We start from the raw sequence: 21613 nt of genomic DNA, 5'->3' as shown, positions 1-21613 counted from the left end.
TCGAACGCCTCGCAAGGCAAGACGAGCGAAGCCAGCAGCCGCTACTCCCCCTCTCCAAATGACCCGAAGCCCATCGCCCCAATGGCGACGTGACCGCATCGAGTGGGGGCATTTGCGCGAATACGTCGCGCTCGCTCCGAGAAAAGGAAATAAAACCGAGAAAGGGAGGCAGCACCGGGGCGTTTCCTTCTCCTCCCCCAAGCCATCCAATCTCTCCCCCTACCCTCCCCATCCCTCTCTCGTCTTCGCTATCGGTTCCGCTCGACGGCGCTGATGGTGCGCGGTCTTCGATTCGCTGGTGCGATTTCTTGTTATTTGTTCTGATTAGTTGCTCTTTCCCCCTCTTAATGTACTGAATGGGGGAACCGATCGTACATTGAGCATCGATTTCGATCGCGGTCCTTGTTTATCTGCGAGTCTTGATGGTTTTCAGTGAAATTGTGTGGCAAAGTGGGCGGAAGTGGAAGCAGCATGGTTTCTTGTTGGGGATCAGCACCGGAGGCAGCTTAGATTTCATGTCCTTGGAAAAAAAAAATGTTTTGCATCGTAATTTTTCTCGAATTTTGGAGGTTGGGACTTACGATATTTTTTTTTGTTGGATTCAGTGTGTTTCCTTTTTGTGATCAATTGTCTTCGATTTTGGTCTTCACCGTGGCTCCGCTTTTAATTCAACAAGGCTTCTCTTGAGGGTAGGTTGTAGCTATAGGTTAGGAGTGAACAGTGATCCTGAAGTGGTAATGGATTGACACATGCGTCATGCTTCTTGTGCCTTGCATATTAGGTTTTGTGCAATTATGTTGATACCGGAAAATTTCAGTCAAATTTCAGCTATATGCTTGACAATTTGACCTTTTTTTTTGGTGTCTATGCATGACTTTTAAGCCGTTGAGCATCCAGAGGTTCAACATGTTCTGATATCTTGTTCCTTCATGTGCTGTAGGTAACTATGATCTTACTGTTTGAAAGAGAGTGATTACTTCAGTAAAAATGATGAGCGGCAAGGTGCTCCTAACTTACAAGCGGAAGCGCTTTTCAGCCAATGCAAATCCTGCTAATGTTGTCAAAGCTGATTCGTCCGTCAAGACTGTGGGGGAGGTATCTTTTAATTGCTTACCCAAAAATATTGAGTTTTCTACATCCTGCAGAAGCTAAATATTGATATGCTATGAGGAAAACCCACTATAGACAATATCTGTCTCTTTAATAGAATAAATTATGGTTTCTTGTCTTTTTTTTAATTGAGCGAGTAAAACCTATTTGAATAAATTACTCAATCTGTATGGAAACTGTTGTTTTCTTATTGGATAAATTGCTAATTTTGTATGGAAAAGGACATTTTGTTTCTCACTTTGCTTGTAGTATTAGAAATTGGCTACAAGTTGTGCGTTTTTTTGACAACTTCTGGAACTGACCTATCGAGTTTAGCATGTTGTTACCTTTTGTTGTACATATTTTAGCGTTATTTCTGTTTTTTTAAGTGACTCTGCGATCGGGCATGTGCAATGTACACTATTAAAAATTAATGGATTGCAAGTGCATAGATATCTGATGTGCTGTTTTTTTTTTCTGTGTTAAGAGCAACAAGTTTACCAGTTGGATGAAAAAGGAATATGACTGTTCAAGATATTCTATTAAGCAAGAAACCACTACTGGTTGTAAGAGAGGCAATCAGAAAGAATTGTAAGTTAATTAGCACAATTAGAAAGTTGGAGTTAATACATGGAAGTAAAACAAAATGGGCAGATCGGTGCAAGAGGCTCTTGCTGATGAGTTTTGTCTTGTGGGAACCCTATCTGACAAATTTTGATGATGCCAGCTAGTGTAGTTGATAAAGACCTTGACACTTGATAGCAAGGTCCAAGGATTGAATCCTGTCTTTCCCACTTAGATTTGCAATAAAAAAAGTTTTGTTTCTGGAGTGTTTGATGTGATGATTCCTAAAATTATTTGACGTAGTTCTCTCTCTAAATTTATTACTTTGGGAAAGTCTCTTGGCGTTCAATGTGTTGGATGAAATCCTTATGCTAGGGTTGGCATACCATCATAATTTATATAGTATTCAACAATGAATTTCTATCTTAACCCATCCATGCTGGTACATGTCTGTTAGGATACTTGAGTCTTATAATTTTGCGAAATGATGACTGGAACTTGATGAAATTCTTAAGGAATATCTCCATACATCTTAAAGATTTAGTTACATTAGTCTATTTTACTAGTGAATAAAAACGTACTTGGTATTGGATTACGTTACTGATTTAATATGATATCATTTTTCCATATTAATGCTTGTTACACAGTTATATTTTTGTGGACTTTTTTAAGCAACACAGCCTATGTTTGGTTTAGACTTGAATTAATTGATTCATCTTTGATCTGATTGAGTCTATTGCTGATTGGATTTTTTTTTTCTTTTGTTAATTTTCTTTATTGAATGACTTGTCGTCATATAGTTTGGCTATGGACCACTGATTATTATTTTCTTAGCACAATATCATTTGCTTTACATTCTTTTGTTGGTATGATGGAGTAATGGTTGGTTCTAGCAAGCTTAGCTATACATTAGTGTTTTTAAAAGCGCTAGGTTCTAAGGACCCAAAACGCTGGAGGTCGAGCAAAGCAAGATGCTCTAGTATATTAAGATATAAAAATATATAAATACAATGGATAAATATGATTATATAAATAAAAATATATTAAATTGAAAAGATATAAATTTTCAAGTCACATTGTTTATCTTCTAATAACAAAAATGCTAAAAGATTCAAAATAATAAAGTTTTACATTAAATTCAATTATCATCATAGTCAATATTAGCATTCTCAAACATATCATCACTTTCCTCTTCTTTTTGTCCATCTTCATAAAATAGGGTTCATCTTTCTCTTTCTCTTTTGTAGTCATTTTTGTTTTTGTCATCTGCCTTGTATATGTCTGTAATTTTTCAACACTTGAAGCTCTTGTCACATCTCCCCATGTTAAGTTATTATCTTCAAATACAATGTCATCTTTGGCATCTTGCAAGTTCGCACCCATTTCTCCTACCAACTACTTATTTGAATAATCAAATTTTTGTAAAGAAATTGGATAATATCATTTCACAAATCATAATGAGTCTTCAATGCTTGATTATACTTTTTATAAACCAGATCATGTAATCGTTGATGCTTTAATTGATTTTTTCTCTTTATGTGAATCTGTCATATCATATGAATTAAAAATATATTAATACATCTATTTAAAAAATAATAGATTAATTGAAATAAAAATATTCTTATATATTTACATGTTTAAAGACATTTTAATTTCACTCACAACTCGTATCATTATAAGTCAAACTAATAATTTTGATAGCCAATTGTTGCAAGTTCAGGATGAAATTTCCAAATAGACTCCACCATTTAGTTACAAAATTTAACTTTATTATTAACATATTATATATAAAATTAATTATATAAAGTTATAAATACTTGGGGATATAGTTGTCTAAGATCGAATTGCCATGGGAATTATAAAAGATTATTGACATTCTTATATAAAGATAATTCGTGTATGATTTTATTTTGTACCTTAAGGCCGGGAGTCAATTTTGTAATGCACTTATATAACCTATTTACAACTTTTGTATCAAACTCAATGAAGATGTTTTTATAAAAGAATTTTGGGTTCAAATAATATCCTGTTATATGTAATGGACGCTAAAGTTGACAATCCTATCTTTCGTCAATGACTATAAATTTGTTCTTATACTTTTTATTTCTATTAAAAGATTTTTAAATTGTATCTTTTGCTATATCCATAGCCTCATAAATATATTCCATTGCAGGCTTTTTTTCATTCTCTATCAATCAAAAGATTTGAACAAGAGAGCTCGTTATCTTTAATGTATAAACTATAAGATTCCAAAAGGATGACATTAAGATGATATTATCGATCCTCTTGCCTTTCGCTTCTTTTGTTCATTTGCGTGTCACTTATTTCTCAGGTTGTACTTTTGACGATGCACAATATGTAATCTAAAGAAGGAAGCAGCAAATCGGGTGTCAATATATCTCACCAATTTCTTATTACCTATGAATTCTTTCATCATAATTATATATATATATATATATATATATATATATATATATATAAAACAAACCAATGTTTATTATATGGTAAAAATAGTTAACACGTAATAGTAGTTTAATATTAGTTAAGGATTAACAGTCCACTATTAATAATATTTAATCCACTGTTAACAGTAGTCATAACTGTAGTGGGGGAGAACAGGAGTTACTGACGATGGAATGCGGGGAAGGAGAGGGTGACGTTGATGGAGGAACCTTCAGACGACAATAATGGTAGCGGAGGAAGCTACGAACGACGACAACAGTGATGGAGAAAGCTGCGGACAGCAGCAGAGGAAGTTGCGAATAGTGATGTCGGGAGTGGAGGAAGCTTCGTATATATCTATCGGTGGCGGAGGAAGCTTCGTATATATCTATCGGTGGCGGAGGAAGCTATGGTCCTCTCCCTCGACGATGGAAGGAGCTGCACACAAAAGCAACGATAGTGGAGGTAACTATGTGCGAAAGTTATAGCAGTGGGAGCTTCGGACCCATTTGTTAGTGGCAAAGGAAGCGTCAGACTTGTGCGTTGGTGACGGAGGCGGCGGGACCAGAGGTGAGTTGGGGCGTTGAAGTACCTAGGGTTTATGGGTCGGGGGTCGCGTGCACGCCGCGGGGGGGGGAGGGGGGCTGGTGGGTTGGGTTTACTGTTACTATTTACTGTGCTTAGTTGGTTCGATTGAATTTGAACCAACTAAATTATTGTTCAACCTGATTCAATTGCTCGCCTCAACCGGGCGCTTGGCCAAGGCACCCATTGCTTGGGCTCAGGCGAGCCCTCAAGCAGTGCTTCACTGAAGCGCGTCGCTTGGCAACTGTGCGAGGCATTCGGGTCTCACCTTGCCTCGCTTGTGCACTCAGGTGCCTTTTCAAAATACTGCTGTACATTCCCTTTAATTTCTCTTTGGTATTTGGAAACACTTGTTAAATGATTCATTATATTATTTGACCTCTAATTGCTGCCACCTCTTTTAGACACTATTTTGCTATATTTTAAGGCTACTTTATAATAGTAGATGCCAAAACAGTGTCTCTTTGAGAACTAGTAGTATTTTGCTTGATCATCCGTATATTGGAAAATTATGATTGAGCTGGACTGTGGCTTCATAAAACTTGAGAACCAGGTTGGCAAACCACATTACCATCTAGAGCTCATATAGCCTAAAGCAGCTTCATCTGCTTTTTTGTGGACCTACTAAGTTGAGAATTTAGATTCAAGTGGATGGGCAGCGATTTGAAACAATTCTGGGATGTAGACTCCTTGTGAAGAATAAATATGGAAATGAAATCCAAGTCTCTGAACAAGATTATGTATTAGGATTTGGGTTCACGCCTTAGTTTTGAAAGTGATAGAATTTAGCAGCTGAGCATAAATTTGATAACTTGGGTTTTTCTTTCCAACATGTTCTATCTTCAGATATTGAGCTAAGCACCTAGAAATCTGAGACCTGTTTCCTTTTTTGTGTGATAGGTTGCTGGATTAATATATTTACCTGTAATGTCAAGGATTTTAGTTTGTTCTTGTGAATATATCTGTTACAGGAAGTATTAATAACCAGATTGGACTGGTAAACTGAGTTTCTATATCCATTAATATTTTTTTCATGTCACTCTTAGAAGTATAGATATCTTTCCATGCTGCACCAGTAGATATGCCATGAAATGATGTGGGTAGGCATGCAAAAAATATGCATTACCTTATACTGCATATATGTTCCTAGTCTCCTAGATTTTCTTCCATTTATGCATTTATATTTATATTTACTAGTGTGATCTAATAGTTGTAGTTTTCTTTAAGGCTCTATATTTAGGATATTGAACCCATATAGGTCCAGCTATCAATCGGTATGTGTCTGGTTCATGCTGGTGTACCAACACATGGTACACCAGTCCATACCATGGTGCAAAGAAGTACGGGGGAGGGAAGGGGGGAGGACAAGAGGGGAGGGGGCGACAAAGAAGAGAAGTATGGGATGAATCAATGGGCCAGAGGTGGTGTGAGTCATGATAATGGACTGGTGGAGGCAGATAGTGCAAGAAGGGGAATCATGCATAAGAGACAGAGGCCCGATGGTGAGTGGTACTATGGTTAAACATGTAAAAAGAAAAGAAAATATAAACCTTCTTTAGCAATATGGACTGTTTAAAAATTGGATGTTTCACATTCCAATTCTAGCCTGGACCAGTATATACCAGTTTAGGTGAAGCATAAAAGCTGAAATGAAAAGGAAAAAAAATATCTTTTATGTAATCTAAAGACATCATTTGAAGAAACATCTTTCATTTGATGGGGGAGAAACTCTCGTAGTTTACATACCTTTTTCAGATGTGTTTGGTGATAATGAATTAGCACCGAGTAAAGGATTAATAGATGTGTTAGTTTTTTCTCCCTTGGTTTCCCTTATGACAAGGGTTCTGTATAATACTGATATTTATTTGATTTGCATATGTGCTCAGTATAATTATTTTGGTGGAAAATACGAGGACGGAAAAAATTGACAAAACGTTGGTAAAAAGGAAAAGGAGGAGAAAAAATGGAGTTGATTGCCATTGATAGAGATTCAAAATAAGATGTTAAGAGTTCAAAAGATAATTGTGTCATTTGTGCCTATGCTTTAACAAATAAAGCTAGATATTTTAGATGGAAAAAATCTGAAGTGTATTAGAGGATCAGATACTTCTTATGGGGGAATTTAATGGTGATGGAGGTGAATCACATGGAAGGGAGTGCATGTGAGTTATAGTTACTGGAAAAGAACAGAACATTATATAATTATTTGCCAGAACCAAGACCCCACATTGGTGGGAGCCTCATGCGCTAGGCTGTCCTTTTCTGATGTGTAATATAGTCTTCCAGTAAAAGGTTCCTACTTTAAATATATATATGTAACCTGTGGATTCTTATTCCTCCTGCTTGATTTTGTTCACCATTAAATATGTATGAAATAATACATCCTCATATTTCATGCCATTATTGCAGCATTGCTTTCGGTGTGATTCTGTTGACATAAATGAGAATCTGCTGGTGTGCCATAGCTGCTCTGGGAGCTATCATCTTCGATGCATTGACTCCTCTTTGAAGGTTTACTAGTACTCTACTAGTGTCTAATGTTTTCTGGATATTCTCATTATACAAACATGTTGGTCTGATGATTTTGTCCTTTGTTATGTGTAGAATGTATCTGAAGATAGGTGGCTATGCCCTCCTTGTATTGAAAGATGCGATTCCGAGATATCTATACAACACCAATCTTATCAGACTGGCAAAACAACAGAAAACAGAAGTATTGGGGAATCTGAGACAGGTGCAATCAAACTGCATACCCAAAAAGTGCTTTCGAGTTCAGGACCATCTGAAATCAGCTCTAGGAATGGAAGCCCCTCCCCAGTAGACCCATCTATGGAGAACATAGTCAATCGGGCATCCGCAAATGACTTGGGTATAGAATCTGGTTCTGCATGCCGAGTTGGTGAAGAGACTTTGAGATCTCAGTCAACAAATTTGGAGACTGTAGGAAGATCAAGTTCCTTGCATTTGAAAACTTGGACCGAAAGGAATACTAGTTCCAGATTCTCAGAGGACTGTGCCTCCATGGTAGTCAGTTCAGATAAAAGAAGTGGAAAAATATTGAATGATGAGTATCCAAAAGGGAACACTAAGAATTTCTTAATTACATTTCGTAGAAGAGTGAAAAAGAAACGGGATGTAGTCAGTTCATCAACCACAAGGAATTCAAGTGCTGAAGACAAGCAGAGTTCAATGGTGACTTCTAGGAGCCATGAATTAGGAAATAATTGTAGATGTTCAGATTCAACTTTCTTGTTGGAAGCAGATGGGCCTAGCCGACTGCATGCTCTTCAAGAGGATGTGGGTTTTGACTTCTACTAACTCTCTCTCTAAAGCATAAGTCTGATACTTATTACTATTTGAAAACCTTGCATCAGACTCTGTCAACCCTGTTATATGCCTTTTTCTTGTTACTTACAGAATTATGGGCTATGATCTAATGTGTACTAGCAATTATTATTGCTAAGATATGTAGAATTCTAAGCAAAAATTAAAACTTAAGAGGTTCTTTTGATCATGAAACTTTAAGAATTATAGACAGAAGTGGAATATTCAGAAAGATAACAGTGTATTTTATTGTACAAAATGATTTCAATGATAAAAGCTGTATTTTGAATATTGATAATGTTTACTCAGATTTTATTTTACAGTAATGCAACCAAGCCAAGAAAATTAGTCACCATTGAACTTCATATGTATGTGTATATATTGTTAAAAGTTTTTCTGATTGTGTTAGACATCAAAGTGTCACAAAGTAGCTTATTCTGTAGATTCTGGCAATGGTAGAGAACAAAATTTAATTATGCAATAATATCAGTCATCTATGAATGAAAAAAACTTCAGTCAAATATCGTCATTAGAAAAAAAATTTAATTATGCAAGGATATCAGCAACTATGAACAAAAAATCGCGTTCGCCAGTGAAGTTCCTCCCTTGTGTCCATACTGACCAAAAAGACAACAATCCTTGTGCCCACCTTTAACTTTCTCAGGTTTGCTTGTCTCCCTATGAGATCTTCAAGAACAAGAAGAAAAAACCATAACTTACAAACTTCTTGGTTGGTTATATGGATCTTTCCCCACATCGACTTGTAGGATCTTAATGCAAAGATAAAAATTTTCGATGTTGAAAATATAGTTTTGAGTTTAAATTTGTTCAGCCCATGTAAGGAAAAAGTTTGTTAACCATAAACCAGCCTTTTAAGATTATTGTCACTGAAATAACTGAGTTATTCATCTCTTTGTTGGGTTGTGTTAATAACATTGTGCTCCTTTTCTAACTTATATTGCCATTCCCATTCCATGTGGTTCTATGTTTAGAATTTGCTCCCAAGTCATCAAAAGTAAGTAGTATAGAATCTATAGATAAAAAAGGTTGTGGCTAGTTCTCATATTTCTGCTTGATATAAACACAATTGGCTGGTACACAGTACATCTGGAGCATCCTTGTGATTGATATCATCTTTCTTGTATATGATATATATTCTCTTCGTACTTGTTGATTAGAATCCAATTTTTTCTAGACTAATTACTTATGCAAGAAGAGTAAGAGAATAAGAGTTAAATGAAACTGTGCCAGTGACTAGTGATGAGGTTGAAATCAAATTCTATAATTAGTATTGACTATTTCATCCTTCTGTGAGGCTAGATCCAGCAAACTAAGAATACTCTCTAGACTTGCCCATGGTGCAGTTTTGAGTCGGCTCCAGTTCCACTATGGCTGGGCATCATAGTTCAAATTATGAAAACATCATTATGCCAAATTCCTTGATGTGTTCCTTCTACCATATAAACCAGCATGTTGACTTGAGATAGTTTTTTTCTCTGAAGATGGTCTGATGCTTTTTGATGATAGCCATTTTCTATGGTCATCTCATAAAAAAAGAATTGAAATGAAAAATCTTCACCATGTTAAATTTCATGGTCTGATGTGTAGTTCAGGACATAAGAGCTTGTTGGAGTTTGGTTACTACATGTTTTAAAACGAATCTTTTGCATGTTCATGCTTGTTGGAACTTGGAATTCGAATAGAAAATAAAATGGCTGTCTATGACTGTCTACCTGTGTTTAGGAACTAATACGGCATCTTTGATTCTTTTGCATGTACATGCTTGTTAACAGAAAATATTATGGTTATGTTGCTTATATTTTTTTGAAGGACTTCTTAATTTTTCAGTTAATGAGTGGTGAATGGAAACTTCATCCCTTTATGGACATTAAATTCTTTGAGTTTGTGCCAAAATATTTCTTGTTACTGAACATTTGTTGTATGTGCTGGGTAGATGCATGACGTCAATAAAGATGCCGGGCTAGGGCCTAAGCTTTCTGGACAAGGGTAAATTTTTCTTTTTGCTTCTTGTTTCTGTCTTCTTTGTTTCAGTGCTTTTAAAGTGAAATGCCATTGTGTTTATTAGTAGCACTGCAGACAAATGCGAAGAACCATGTCAACCAAAACCAGACGTTGCTCCTCAGGGTACAACTTCTTTACAATATTCAGAACGTGTTCTTCAGTGTCAATCTGATAAATGCACGGGGATGCCTACAAGTGATTTAAGCAAAGACCCTACACACAAAAGCAAGCAATCAGAGATGGCCAAAACTGGGACATCCATACGAGGGGAAGAGGGAAATGAATTATTTACAAAGGAGAGAGGTCATGTAGGAGGGGCGGAGCTGTTGGTTGTCCCAGTGGTTTCAACTCATCTTACGAGCTCAAACCCAACTAGACCACTTGTGGATGCTATGGCTGAGAACTTTCTGGAGTCACAAAGACCATCAGCTCAAAATTGTGCTCTAGGTAGGATGGATGAGGAAACTGATGGTCGAGCCAAAGGATTGCAGTGGATGGAAACGCTTGATAAATCACATCAGGAGACCACAAAAGAAACAAAGTCATCCATTCTTATTAATAAAAACAGTACCAATTGCACAATAGCATCAAGTGGAAGGGCTTCCACAGCTTACCCAGTTAATTCATCTACAAAGATTCAGGTCAATCAGGTGAAGCTTAGCATAGAAGTTGAATATTTCATCTTCTTGTTGCATCAATTTCTTCTATAATTTTCTGGGCTTTGAAACCTTCGTAGTTATCAAATATTGATCTTTGTGTTTTAACTTTTCATATTAATCCACAGGGTTTCTTGTTGTATTGAATTTTTTTTAGTTAAATATCTTTTTCTTTCCATTTATGTTATCAGATGTAAAAATACTGTATTGTAACTTGACTGCAGGATGTATCCAGAGAATGCATTGATCGGGCATCCCGATTACAGGAACGACTCTTGGTGACAAAGTCAAATAACTCTATTTATGAAAAACAACAGCGTGAGAGGGCATCACACAACTCTATGTATACTGATTTTGCAGATCAGTCTCTTATATTGAATTCTGAAGTGCTTAGTGTTTCCATGAATGATATCCGAGGTATGCCATTGCCATTAGATTTGAATTTCAAGGACACTGTTGAGGGATACAATAGGCAACACAGATGGGACAGCATGGGTGAGAATGCATCTGTATCCAGACAAAAGCAGGTGTGTGAGAATGATATGAATGGCTCACGGATGCCAAAAGAAAGCTCTTTGCTGGACAACTTTAAGAGGTTCTCAGATGAATGGTCAGAAGAAGAATTAGATGTTCTTTGGATTGGCGTGAGAAGACACGGATTAAACAATTGGAATGATATCTTAAGGGATCCAAAATTATGTTTCTTAAAATCGAGGGTTGCAGAAGACTTGGCCTTGCAGTGGGATAAAGAACAAATTAAGCTTCTTAATGGTACACTTTATCATCCAGAAAGACCTTCAGTATTAGATCTTTCAAGGCCTCTTGGAACAGATGACACATGCTGGAGAAAAGCAACAGGTAGGAATTTGTATTGTGAGAAAGTTGTTTCATCATATTTGGAATTTCCGACACAGAGAACAGAAACTAAACTTTCTCTTGGAGATGTATATGTTCAGAGTGAGAAAAACATCAAGAAAAATGTAGTACCCAATATATCAGGTTTATCCATAGCTAATCCTCACGGAATTAGAAATTCAATGGCAGGTCCTTTCATAGGCAGTAACCTCATAGGTTCTGTTAACCCAAGGGCAGACATCAGACATCAGAATGCTTTCAAAACACAAGGCACCAGGTACGACTGCGAATCATCTACTTCACCTCAAAAATCAGTTGAAAGAGGAGGACATGAGCAAAGATCTTCTGCAAATAGTACTCTCCCTCATTGGCTCAAAGAAGTGTTGACTGTGCCTCAAAGGCGAAGTAGTTTGCCATTGCCTTCTGGAGTTTCAAGCTTGAATCCTGGAAGCATTATTAATTATGATGAGCGAGTTACTGCTTTTCAGAGTGCCGTGGAAACTGCTCTGCCTAAAGATCCCCGTGGACGGGGAATATTGAAGAGGAAGAGCAAGGCCTCTAGTAATCATGCCAACAGGGTAAAGGTGTTGGATAACTCAGTATCGGTGGATGATACCTTGTTGCAGAAAAGATTATCCTCACTACCAAATCTAGGATTGACCCCACTGAAACCAGCATCTGCTAATACTGGTTCTGGACCAAGTCATGTCTTGGATCTAAACAACAAAAGTCCTGATCCCACTGGACCGAGTAACTTGGTGGTTATCGACAGCGATGTATCTTCCGAGGAAACCATATCAGATGATCAGAGCAGTAGGTGGTAACTGTTTCTATGAGGAATCAATCGGCTTTCACCGTTGATCATCTGTACATTGTTTTGTCATGCCTGTGCAGTAGTTCAGCTTATCCATCAAGTCATTTGTACAGCGTATCGTTCTAAAGCTGTAAGTTCTGCTTTCTATGTTTGACGTGCTATATTTCTTGCCCTTCAATGTTCTTCTTTAAAGATCTGCATCCTCCTCTCTGAATCTTCCATAGTTGACTTATAATATTGCTTCAGTTCTTATATAATATAGAAGGAAAATGCTGCTGATTGGTTGAGTTGTCATAACTTTTTCTTCACTACAACTACTTAGCCCATGCATGAAGCAAATGAAACAATGTTTGCCGTATTCTTGCTGCATCTACTTGTAAGATTCTGTGATCCATGATATGAAATCTTTTGCGTATACTTTGTCTTCAATGATTGCTTAGAGAAGCCTGTGATTCTTGATTTGCTGCACGAATACTAGGTGAAACTGCTGCACGATTGATGATTTGGTTTATCAGAGCGTTTAGAGAGCTTCAAATTACGATAAAGCAGAAGAGGTTTAATTTTGTTTCGTTAAAATTGGTTCTCACTTATAATAGTTTCAACCGACTAAGCTCACATTCTTATTTCTTTTACGAACCAACCATAGTTAAATCTTCTCCTTTTTTGTCAGAAACAAATGCGAGAAAATATTGTTTTTATTCTGAAAATAGAGCTATTTTAAGTTAAATCTCTCTAAGGCAATGTAATCCTTCTGGAATTGCACGAGTATAATCTGGAACAGGTTTTCAAAGAGTTTTTATATCTAATTGAATTACTTTAATTATATAAATTAAATTCCTTTAGAGCAATTACTCACTGATCATATTGTTTTAATCGACCATATCGTGGAATTTAAGTTAATAGGATTGTGTTCGGATTCGGGTTTAAATACTCGCTTGGTGGTCCACACACAATGCATTTTCACAGGCGCCAGCTGGCATTCATCCGCCACACCTGATGCTCTTCGAATCCCACTTGAGGTTCCTTCACCAGTAATCGTGTGGGTCCCAAAGGGCATTCTTCGTATATGTGAACCACTAAGAGAATAGGTACAAGTTTGAGGAAGTACAGCAGTCAAATAGGTATTCTTTTCCTGTTCGTGATCCTTGTATATATGACTACCGCGGCGGCTTTACCATCCATTCTGCGCACGCACAAACGTAGTACGTCTCGCGTCCACGAACGGGGCGAAGAGGAAAGAGGAAGAAGAAGAGGGGATCAGATCAAGATGCAGTACAATAACTTGGGGCGGTCGGGGCTGAAGGTGAGCCAGCTCTCCTACGGGGCGTGGGTGACGTTCGGGAACCAGATCGATGTCAAGGAGGCGAAGTCGCTGCTGCAGTGCTGCCGTGACAACGGCGTCAACTTCTTCGACAACGCCGAGGTCTACGCCAATGGCCGCGCCGAGGAGATCATGGGCCAGGCCATCCGCGAGCTCGGCTGGCGCCGCTCTGATCTCGTCATCTCCACTAAGATCTTCTGGGGCGGCCCTGGGCCCAACGACAAGGGCCTCTCCCGCAAGCACCTCGTCGAGGGCACCCGCGCCTCCCTTCGCCGCCTCGACATGGACTACGTCGACGTCCTCTTCTGCCACCGCCCCGACGCCGCCACACCCATCGAGGAGACCGTCCGCGCCATGAACCACATCATCGACAGGGGCTGGGCCTTCTACTGGGGCACCTCCGAGTGGTCCGCCCAGCAGATCACCGAGGCCTGGGCCGTCGCTCACCGCCTCGACCTCGTCGGTCCCATCGTCGAGCAGCCCGAGTACAACCTCCTGTCGCGCCACAAGGTAATCTCTCGTCTGACCTAATTTTAGTTGTAATCAATGCCAAGATCTCTGTGATATGATATCTTAATGCGGTGGTTTTCCTTATTATTCCTTTTCTAGAAAAGTACCCTTTTTGACATTCATCAGAACTTGAGGGTTTTTGATTGAAGGATCTTGAGTTCGCGGCTGACTGATCGATTCTCACATGGTTTAGTTTTGGTATCGACTCGTTGAATGGATTACGGCATTTTGTCTTCGCTTGGCTTTTGCTATGATTCTGATATGGATTATGCTTCGGTGTTTTTAAAAGGATGTGTTGTTTTATAATCACCATATATTTTTCAAGGACTTCATCATATTACCAATTTTGCTTATATTTTTCAAGTACTTCATCATACTACCAATTTTGCATCTTCCAATCGAGGGGTTCTTTCTTTTATTTCCAGTAATTTCTCTTATTACTATTCAATGTCTGTAGTTGCTTTGAGGCAGAAGTTCGGAAATGGTTTTGAAGCGTGAAATACTGATTTCAGTATACCTCGCTGAATGCTAAATTGCTGTTACTATCTAGGAAAAAAACTGGCCGACAAGAAAGGTGTTATTCTATGTTAAATTTGGTGACTCTTCTAGACGTCAGTGTACTTAAGGTTTACTAGGTTTGTGGCTTTATATCAAACTGCTGAACTTTCTAGTCCTTGTCTGCCTGTCTAGAGGTCTGTCTAAAGTTTTTCATTGGGATTTGATTATCTTTAATAGCGAGGAAAGAGTTAAGTAGTTCCTATATTAATATTTTCTCTCTTTGAACTAGAAGTTGCATATAAAATTATCACTCTTTAGGTCATTTAGCATGAAATACTTCACTGCAACTCTGTAAAGCAACATTACTAAATGCAAAGGTTACATCTATGTAATAAGAGTAAAAGACAGTGGGTGTAGGAGAAAATGGTTGGATGAATAGGATAGGAGAAGATATGACAAAAGGATAAGAAAATATCATAATTTTGCATTCAAAAGAGAAGTGATCTGTTACAAGTTTGGATATGGAGGAAAAGTCCTAGTGATTGTTGTTTCCTTGCTAACAGATGGGCACCTTCTTACTTGTTTTCTATTTAGTTCCAATTTGTATGTTGATTGTTAAATAAAGATATATTTTATATGCAAGAACTGGACCCTAGTTGATTTATCCCTTCTTGCATGATTTTGAAATGTTTGAATCTGTTTTCCTGAGTGTTTGTCTTTTGTACATAACGAAAAAGGATTGTAGGATGTCAATGAGTTGGGAGCATTGAAATTACCAAATCATTTTAATGCTGCGGCTCTGCTTTTGTGATTGCCATGACTGCCTTGTCATTGCGTGCAAAATTTCTCCCATTATTTTGCTGGGTGGCCTTTTCCTTGGGTGTTCAAGTCTATGTTGATATGAGACAGATCCAGTCATTTATCATCTCAATTCTGTAATAATGCTTTTGTATTAGACTATTCCATGTCCTTGTTTCCCTATTATATGTTAGATTCATTCATTTACTATACTGGCCTGCTTCTGTGTTAAACACTACATTGTTCCATTTCCCTGAATAATTCAGTATATGTGACCATATGGTGTACCATGCTCAAACATGCACTCTTGAAAAATCTGATTTAACTATGTGTCTGGAATGATCATCACATCCCACAATCATAGTTTGAGCCAGCCCGTTGAATAGAGCACACAGTAATCTGGAACGAACTAGTATGCCAAGTTTAAAACCTGTAAAATTTAATATCTGAAATACCTTGGAAATTGGATGATGTCGAAAACAGGAAGTCAACTATTTTTCTGAAGCTCGTAATATCTGTCAGCAAATAGTCTTGCAAAGCAGTATAGAACTAAAATATTATAAATATTAACCATGTTTCATTTTTTCATAAAAGGAAAATACTATTAAGTTGGAACCATGTTTCATTTAACATTGCATATTTTATGAAAAATTTAGCTTGGAATTTGACAAACAAAAACTTGTGCTTAGTATTTATTGGATGTTGGTACAGGTTGAAGTGGAGTTCCTTCCTCTGTACAGCACTTATGGCCTGGGTCTTACCACATGGAGTCCGTTAGCATCAGGAGTTTTGACTGGGAAATACAACAAAGGAAATATACCACCTGATAGTCGGTTTGCACTGGATAATTACAAGGTGAGGTTGAAAACACTAATCACTCATTATATGCAATTATGCTTTTTTTTACCTTAATCAGTAAGTTTCGAGTTTAACTGCAATGGAGTATTTCGAAACTTTGGGCAGTATCAGTTTGGTCCCATCAATAGTGTGTCGTATTACTTTCGGGTTAGATAATCCCATGGGATGATCATGCTGCTGAAGTATTCAATACCTGACGTAGATTGAGTTTCTCTTGCATTGTAAGAAACTCATCTGCTTTCAATTATTGGATCTTGGTCATTTCATAATCTCCTTAGCAGGTTGGTTGTGCTTTCATAAAGTTAACTTGATATGAGGATGAGCAAAGAAGAAAGCTAAACTAGTTCTTTCCTTTCATTTGTAAAAATGGGGATACTAGGTATTGGTGTGCTGTTTGGTGAGTATTTGGAAGTCTATGACTTCTCCAAAGTCCAAACATCCAAAGAACGAAGTTTCAAATTAGACATTTTCCAAGTTTGAAATGAGAATCAAAATTTGTCATTAGTTGAGGGATTTCAAGCATTTAATATATTGGGGTGGGAATGCCTAAATACCAGGGTTTAGATTTTAGAAATTCCATGGCTACCTTCGAAACTTGAATCATGATATTGGGATTTGGAGTGTGAGATCTAGGAGCTGAGATTTTGAAAATGTTTGGAACAAATACACGTCAGATCTGTAGTTTAAAAATTCCATGGGTACCTTTGGAAATCGAATCATGAGTTTATTTGGGATTTGGATTGTGGGATTGAGGAGGTGGGATTTGAGAATGTTTAGCACAGACCCGCATCCATGGCAAAGGAGGTATTGAAATTTGAATCCCAGGCTTTTGAGGGTGGAATTTGGATAAAATGGGATTTGTTGGGTGAACATTCTAGCTTTAGATTTTGATGATGTTTGGATGACATTCTAGGATTTCATAGGATATCCATATGAGATTCCAAAGCATTGCATGAAATATGGGTTGTCTACTAAAGTAAAGTAACATTTACCATAATAAAATCTAGGCTCTTGCGGAAACCAATTAACGGTCAAGGTGAAGGTTTCAATGCACCAATGAGCATGTTGATGTGACGTAGCTGCCACTTGTATCTCAATCTCACTTTCCGGTGGTATCACACTATTAGAGCACTTGATCAGCTCAAGGACTCTAGCATTTCTTTCTTGAGGGCGTTGATTATCATGGATACTTGTTATCAGCCTCTTATAGTCATCATAGAACCATGGTTCATTGCCGTAACTAGTACAATACACCCAATCCATATTGGTAGCAGCCAAGCTGTTGTCCTATTTCTTGGTCTTATAGTCAGAATTTGTCTTGAATCTATTTGAAACTAATCAAAGTCAATTGGAATTGGCCAATTTTAACCTCTTCGTATAGCCACAAAAGAAGAGAAAGAAAAGGGGAATGCAAGGGCAGAGAGAGAAAAGGAAATCAAGATCAAGAAAGACAAAAAAGTGAGTATAATTATGAGACATAGTAGGATACTCATTCTAACTGTTACGTACAAGGATGTTACGTACAAAAGAAATCACATTTGCCATCTGTTACGTACAAGGATGTTGGCTTTTAACAATCATATAAGATAAGAAGGAAAGAGTGTGAAAAAGAGAATAAAAGATGATAGAGCATTTCTATAAACCTCTTAAAAGAACAAGAATTCTATGATAAAAAAGGAGATATCATGGGATCTGGAGTTTATTGCAAATCTTATGGCAGGTCTCTTAAAAAAAAAAAATCTTATGGAAGGAAATAAGTTTTCTTTACTTTCACTTTTGTGGTCTTACCACTCCCTTTGAGGTTGCTGGTGGGCAAGTTTTGGGTCTTTTGTATAGTCATTTACTACAATTTTCTTTAAATTATATAATAAATATATATTTTCTAATGTTTATTGTACTTAGCTTTTAATGTATTGGTTTCATTATTTTTCATTTTTATCATTTACATTCCGTTTGATATATATTCTCATTTCTTCAAGTCATATGTTGTCTTGAGACAATTTATAATAAGTTCTGGTTTGTTCAATTAATAAGGATTACACCTTGGACAAAATGGTATCATGTGCAACCAGCTGATGAGGGAATGCTCTGTGCCTGTGGTAATTATGAACCATGACAATCGTCCAATTTTAATCTTAGGTCAAAGTCAGATGTTTCTTTGTTTTGCATTGTTTTTACAGATGTAGGAAGGAGGTATCAGTGAGTTCATCAGAAAAGATCACTCTTTCTTTGGCAGTAATCATTTTACTAAACTATTCTGGAAATGGTGGATGGTTTTGCCACAAAGAAACTATTGGCTTGTGATAATTTTTAAAAATTTCCTGGCCAGTAATGAAAACCTTAACCCTGGTTATTCTTGTTTTATCTTAATACTTTGTTAGTCTCTTGATTAGTTTGATTTTTTTTATAGTAATCTACTTTTCATTCTTGTTAATGTTAACCTTTTTTTGTTGTTGGATTCTAATTATAGTTTTCTGCTTGTTAGAATCTTGCAAGCAGATCACTGGTTGATGACACGCTAAGGAAAGTTAATGGACTGAAACCAATTGCAGATGAACTAGGTGTTCCTTTATCTCAACTTGCAATTGCTTGGTGTGCATCAAATCCACATGTTTCAACAGTAATTACTGGGGCCACGAAGGAGAATCAGGTATGTGATATGCACAATATCTAGTATATGCAATTATTCTTCTTTTACATATGAGTTATTCCTTATATGTGTAAATCTTAGAGTTGAAGTACCCGCGGAAGAAAATTCAGTATCTATAAAAATTTTGGTTGATTGCTGTAGTTTTATCAAAAAATTTCTTGAATCAATATATTATCTAGGAACAAATAGACTTAGCAAAAAAGATAATGTGAGCAAAGTATGAAACAAGTTGAGGTCTAAACAAAGGACCCTGAGTGTTGGAATTATCTTGACACACAACTTTTTAAATTGCTGGCACTATCTGAACCTAGTTCCTTTAGTGTCGTTATGTGTAATCCTTGACACGAGGGATGACAAGTATTGAGCATGGTTATGTCTTTGTCAAGTAGGGATCAAGGAAGCGAAGCATCAATAGGAGAACAAAAGAAATGGAACCATTATATAATGCTGTGGAAAATTTTGATGGTTGCAGCATGATTATCAATTATTAAGAAATGATAGCCTTTGCAACCTGACAGGAATGAGCTTTAGGGCTATGCATGAATTGACAGGGTTGATCCATATTTTATCCGAAGTTGCACTGAATTGCTGGATCAGGTTGCTATTGGGTCATCGGATCATAAATACAATCCATATTTAATCCTAACAAGATTGAACCTATGATCTCATTTGGTTTTTTGGTGTTACCTGTGATCTAATTCTGAATTAATGCTCTGGATAACATACATTTGGTGTCAGTAGGAAGATGAGATGCAGGTAGGCAATCCTGCTTACTGTTCCTAGCTTGAAGATTTTACATAAGAATATCTAAAGTACAAACGTGTACTTTTGAAGGTTTATCAAGTCTAAAAGACAGTAAAATTTTGTTTGTTTGTTTTGTTTTTCTAACTCTTAGTAGATAATGCAGGATTTATCTGAAGGTAGCTTGCATTTTGTACTTGCAATTACATAAATGATCACTAAGAAGCACTTTGTGGTTGATTTTTATATTGTCGTGTGACAAAGGACTGATTCAAAAATAACTTTTGCAATTAAGATTTTCCTTCCTGATGTTGTTGATCCTCAAAACATCTAGATATGTTCTTTTGTGTGTCTGATCTAAACCTTATCCAAATCTCATGAAATCCAATACTTTCACCACTATGTTTTTCATCATTTATTCAATTAAAGATTCTAATTCTTTTATGACCTTTCTAGTTTCATAGAGTGGAATTAGTTCTGAAATTTAGTAAGACTAGAGGGTCAAGGTGCACCAGTTTATAGGGGGGGGAATGAACAGTAGCTTGATTCCTCAAGTAGTTTGATTGTCTTGAGTATCAGAAGTAGGAAGATGAAAGGATGCACCAAAAGGGTCGTTGACTGCTTATTTTGTGAACGGAGAATCTTGTTCAGGTAAGTAAAAGGCAGTTCAGCTGAAGTAGGAGAGTGATACCGAGATGCCTCCTCCCTTTAGTTTTGTTGCATCTCCTAGATGTCCAATTTGATATATTTTAACAAGAATGGCCAATGTTGTTGGCCAGTCACCGGGTAGAAGTGTGTCTATAATGTGTCAAGACAGTTGGCTATAAGGAAGTTCTCTTCTAGTACATATAATGTCACGATATACAAAGAAGCGAATTTTGCTATTTTGTTTTCGAGATCTCCAAAAGAGTTTGATATCCCCATTGTTTGTCTTGTTCACATTTGTGATGTCTCCAACACAGATCGTCGAGAACATACAGGCTCTTGAGGTCATTCCCAAGCTGACGCCCGATGTAATCGAGAAGATAGAGGCAGCTGTTCAAAGCAAACCCAAGCGTCCGGAATCATACCGGTGACACCATGCTTTCTATTGTGACTTCACGGCGACTGGTGTTTGCACCACCACAGTTGCTTATTTTTTGAGGTCGCCATTAGTCGGTCTTGTTGAACTTAAAAACTTCTTTAGCTTTCATCCTGGAACATTGAACTTTTTTATGCATAAAGCTGTTGATTATGGGAATAAATTTGATCGATCAAATTTAACATTGAACATTGAACATTGAACATTACGAATTCAGCTGAACTTTCATTTAAGTTGTATTTCTGCAATCTTTGGTTGTCTGATGAGTGATCGATGATTACAGCTAAGAAAAATTGCCTAATATCTTTGTTCAAGTTGCAAATATTTATCCATTCGTTATTCTCTGTTATGATAAGTTTTTTCATTGTGAATATTATTGTTGGAAATCAATTACATGTGAAACGATTGATGTCATTAATTTGGTAATATTGTTTTTCTTTTTCTTATAGTCTCCTGTGTCAAATGGATAAGATCCAACTTGGAACTCTCTTTACTAATTAATTCGAACTTATTTATTGAATTGAGATCAAGAACAAAATGGTTCTTAGACTTTAATATTAGACCCGCCTTGTGTAATACTTGTTCTTATGTTGACGAAATGATGAATTATTTTTTTTATATTTAGTGATATCTATATATTATGAATTACCATATTTATGGTCAGAAACCATGACAAAAATAATTAATGGTAAAAGCAAGTCTATTAAATAATTAAAAAGGGAATTATATATATTGATTCTTCTCATATTGATGGAAAGCTCGTGTATTGGGTACACCCTTTTGGAGATAATCAAACATTGCATGA

General features: G+C 36.8%; 2 protein-coding genes across 5 annotated transcripts; both read left to right on the top strand.

The window, feature by feature from the left end:
* Positions 1-79: 79 nt before the first annotated feature.
* Positions 80-12648, top strand: LOC103978662 (uncharacterized). Of its 4 annotated transcripts, XM_009394535.3 has the most exons (8): positions 84-298; positions 434-569; positions 941-1095; positions 7090-7191; positions 7285-7977; positions 9959-10011; positions 10091-10676; positions 10907-12648. In XM_009394535.3, the coding sequence occupies exons 3-8, from the start codon at positions 988-990 to the stop codon at positions 12359-12361; spliced, it is 2997 nt and encodes a 998-aa protein (XP_009392810.2). In that variant the 5' UTR covers positions 84-298; positions 434-569; positions 941-987; the 3' UTR covers positions 12362-12648. The 4 variants fall into 4 exon arrangements, with proteins under 4 accessions (XP_018679468.2, XP_064998327.1, XP_009392810.2 ...); XM_018823923.2 differs by lacking the exon at positions 434-569 and having other exon boundaries at positions 80-298; positions 10091-10667; XM_065142255.1 differs by lacking the exon at positions 434-569 and having other exon boundaries at positions 83-298; positions 10094-10676.
* An 875-nt stretch (positions 12649-13523) lies between these two features.
* On the top strand, positions 13524-21047 carry LOC135633140 (probable voltage-gated potassium channel subunit beta). Its single transcript, XM_065142256.1, has 4 exons — positions 13524-14182; positions 16190-16333; positions 18822-18986; positions 20690-21047. The coding sequence occupies exons 1-4, from the start codon at positions 13619-13621 to the stop codon at positions 20801-20803; spliced, it is 987 nt and encodes a 328-aa protein (XP_064998328.1). The 5' UTR covers positions 13524-13618; the 3' UTR covers positions 20804-21047.
* Positions 21048-21613: the final 566 nt, after the last annotated feature.

This window comes from Musa acuminata, chromosome BXJ3-3 (genome assembly GCF_036884655.1).
Source record: "Musa acuminata AAA Group cultivar baxijiao chromosome BXJ3-3, Cavendish_Baxijiao_AAA, whole genome shotgun sequence".
NCBI lineage: Eukaryota > Viridiplantae > Streptophyta > Magnoliopsida > Zingiberales > Musaceae > Musa > Musa acuminata.
Note: the sequence above shows the minus strand (reverse complement) of the source record. Positions and strands in the feature narration are given on the sequence as shown.

What these genes read in the sequence shown, in the direction of transcription:
- LOC135633140 (XM_065142256.1), top strand. Translation starts at nt 13,619, where the DNA reads ATGCAGTACAATAACTTGGGGCGGTCGGGGCTGAAGGTGAGCCAGCTC. An exon ending in ACCTCCTGTCGCGCCACAAG is followed by an intron (nt 14,183 to 16,189) that starts GTAATCTCTCGT and finishes ATGTTGGTACAG; the next exon opens with GTTGAAGTGGAGTTCCTTCC. An exon ending in TTGCACTGGATAATTACAAG is followed by an intron (nt 16,334 to 18,821) that starts GTGAGGTTGAAA and finishes TCTGCTTGTTAG; the next exon opens with AATCTTGCAAGCAGATCACT.
- LOC103978662 (XM_009394535.3), top strand. Translation starts at nt 988, where the DNA reads ATGATGAGCGGCAAGGTGCTCCTAACTTACAAGCGGAAGCGCTTTTCA. An exon ending in TGCATGCTCTTCAAGAGGAT is followed by an intron (nt 7,978 to 9,958) that starts GTGGGTTTTGAC and finishes TGTGCTGGGTAG; the next exon opens with ATGCATGACGTCAATAAAGA. An exon ending in CCTAAGCTTTCTGGACAAGG is followed by an intron (nt 10,012 to 10,090) that starts GTAAATTTTTCT and finishes TGTGTTTATTAG; the next exon opens with TAGCACTGCAGACAAATGCG.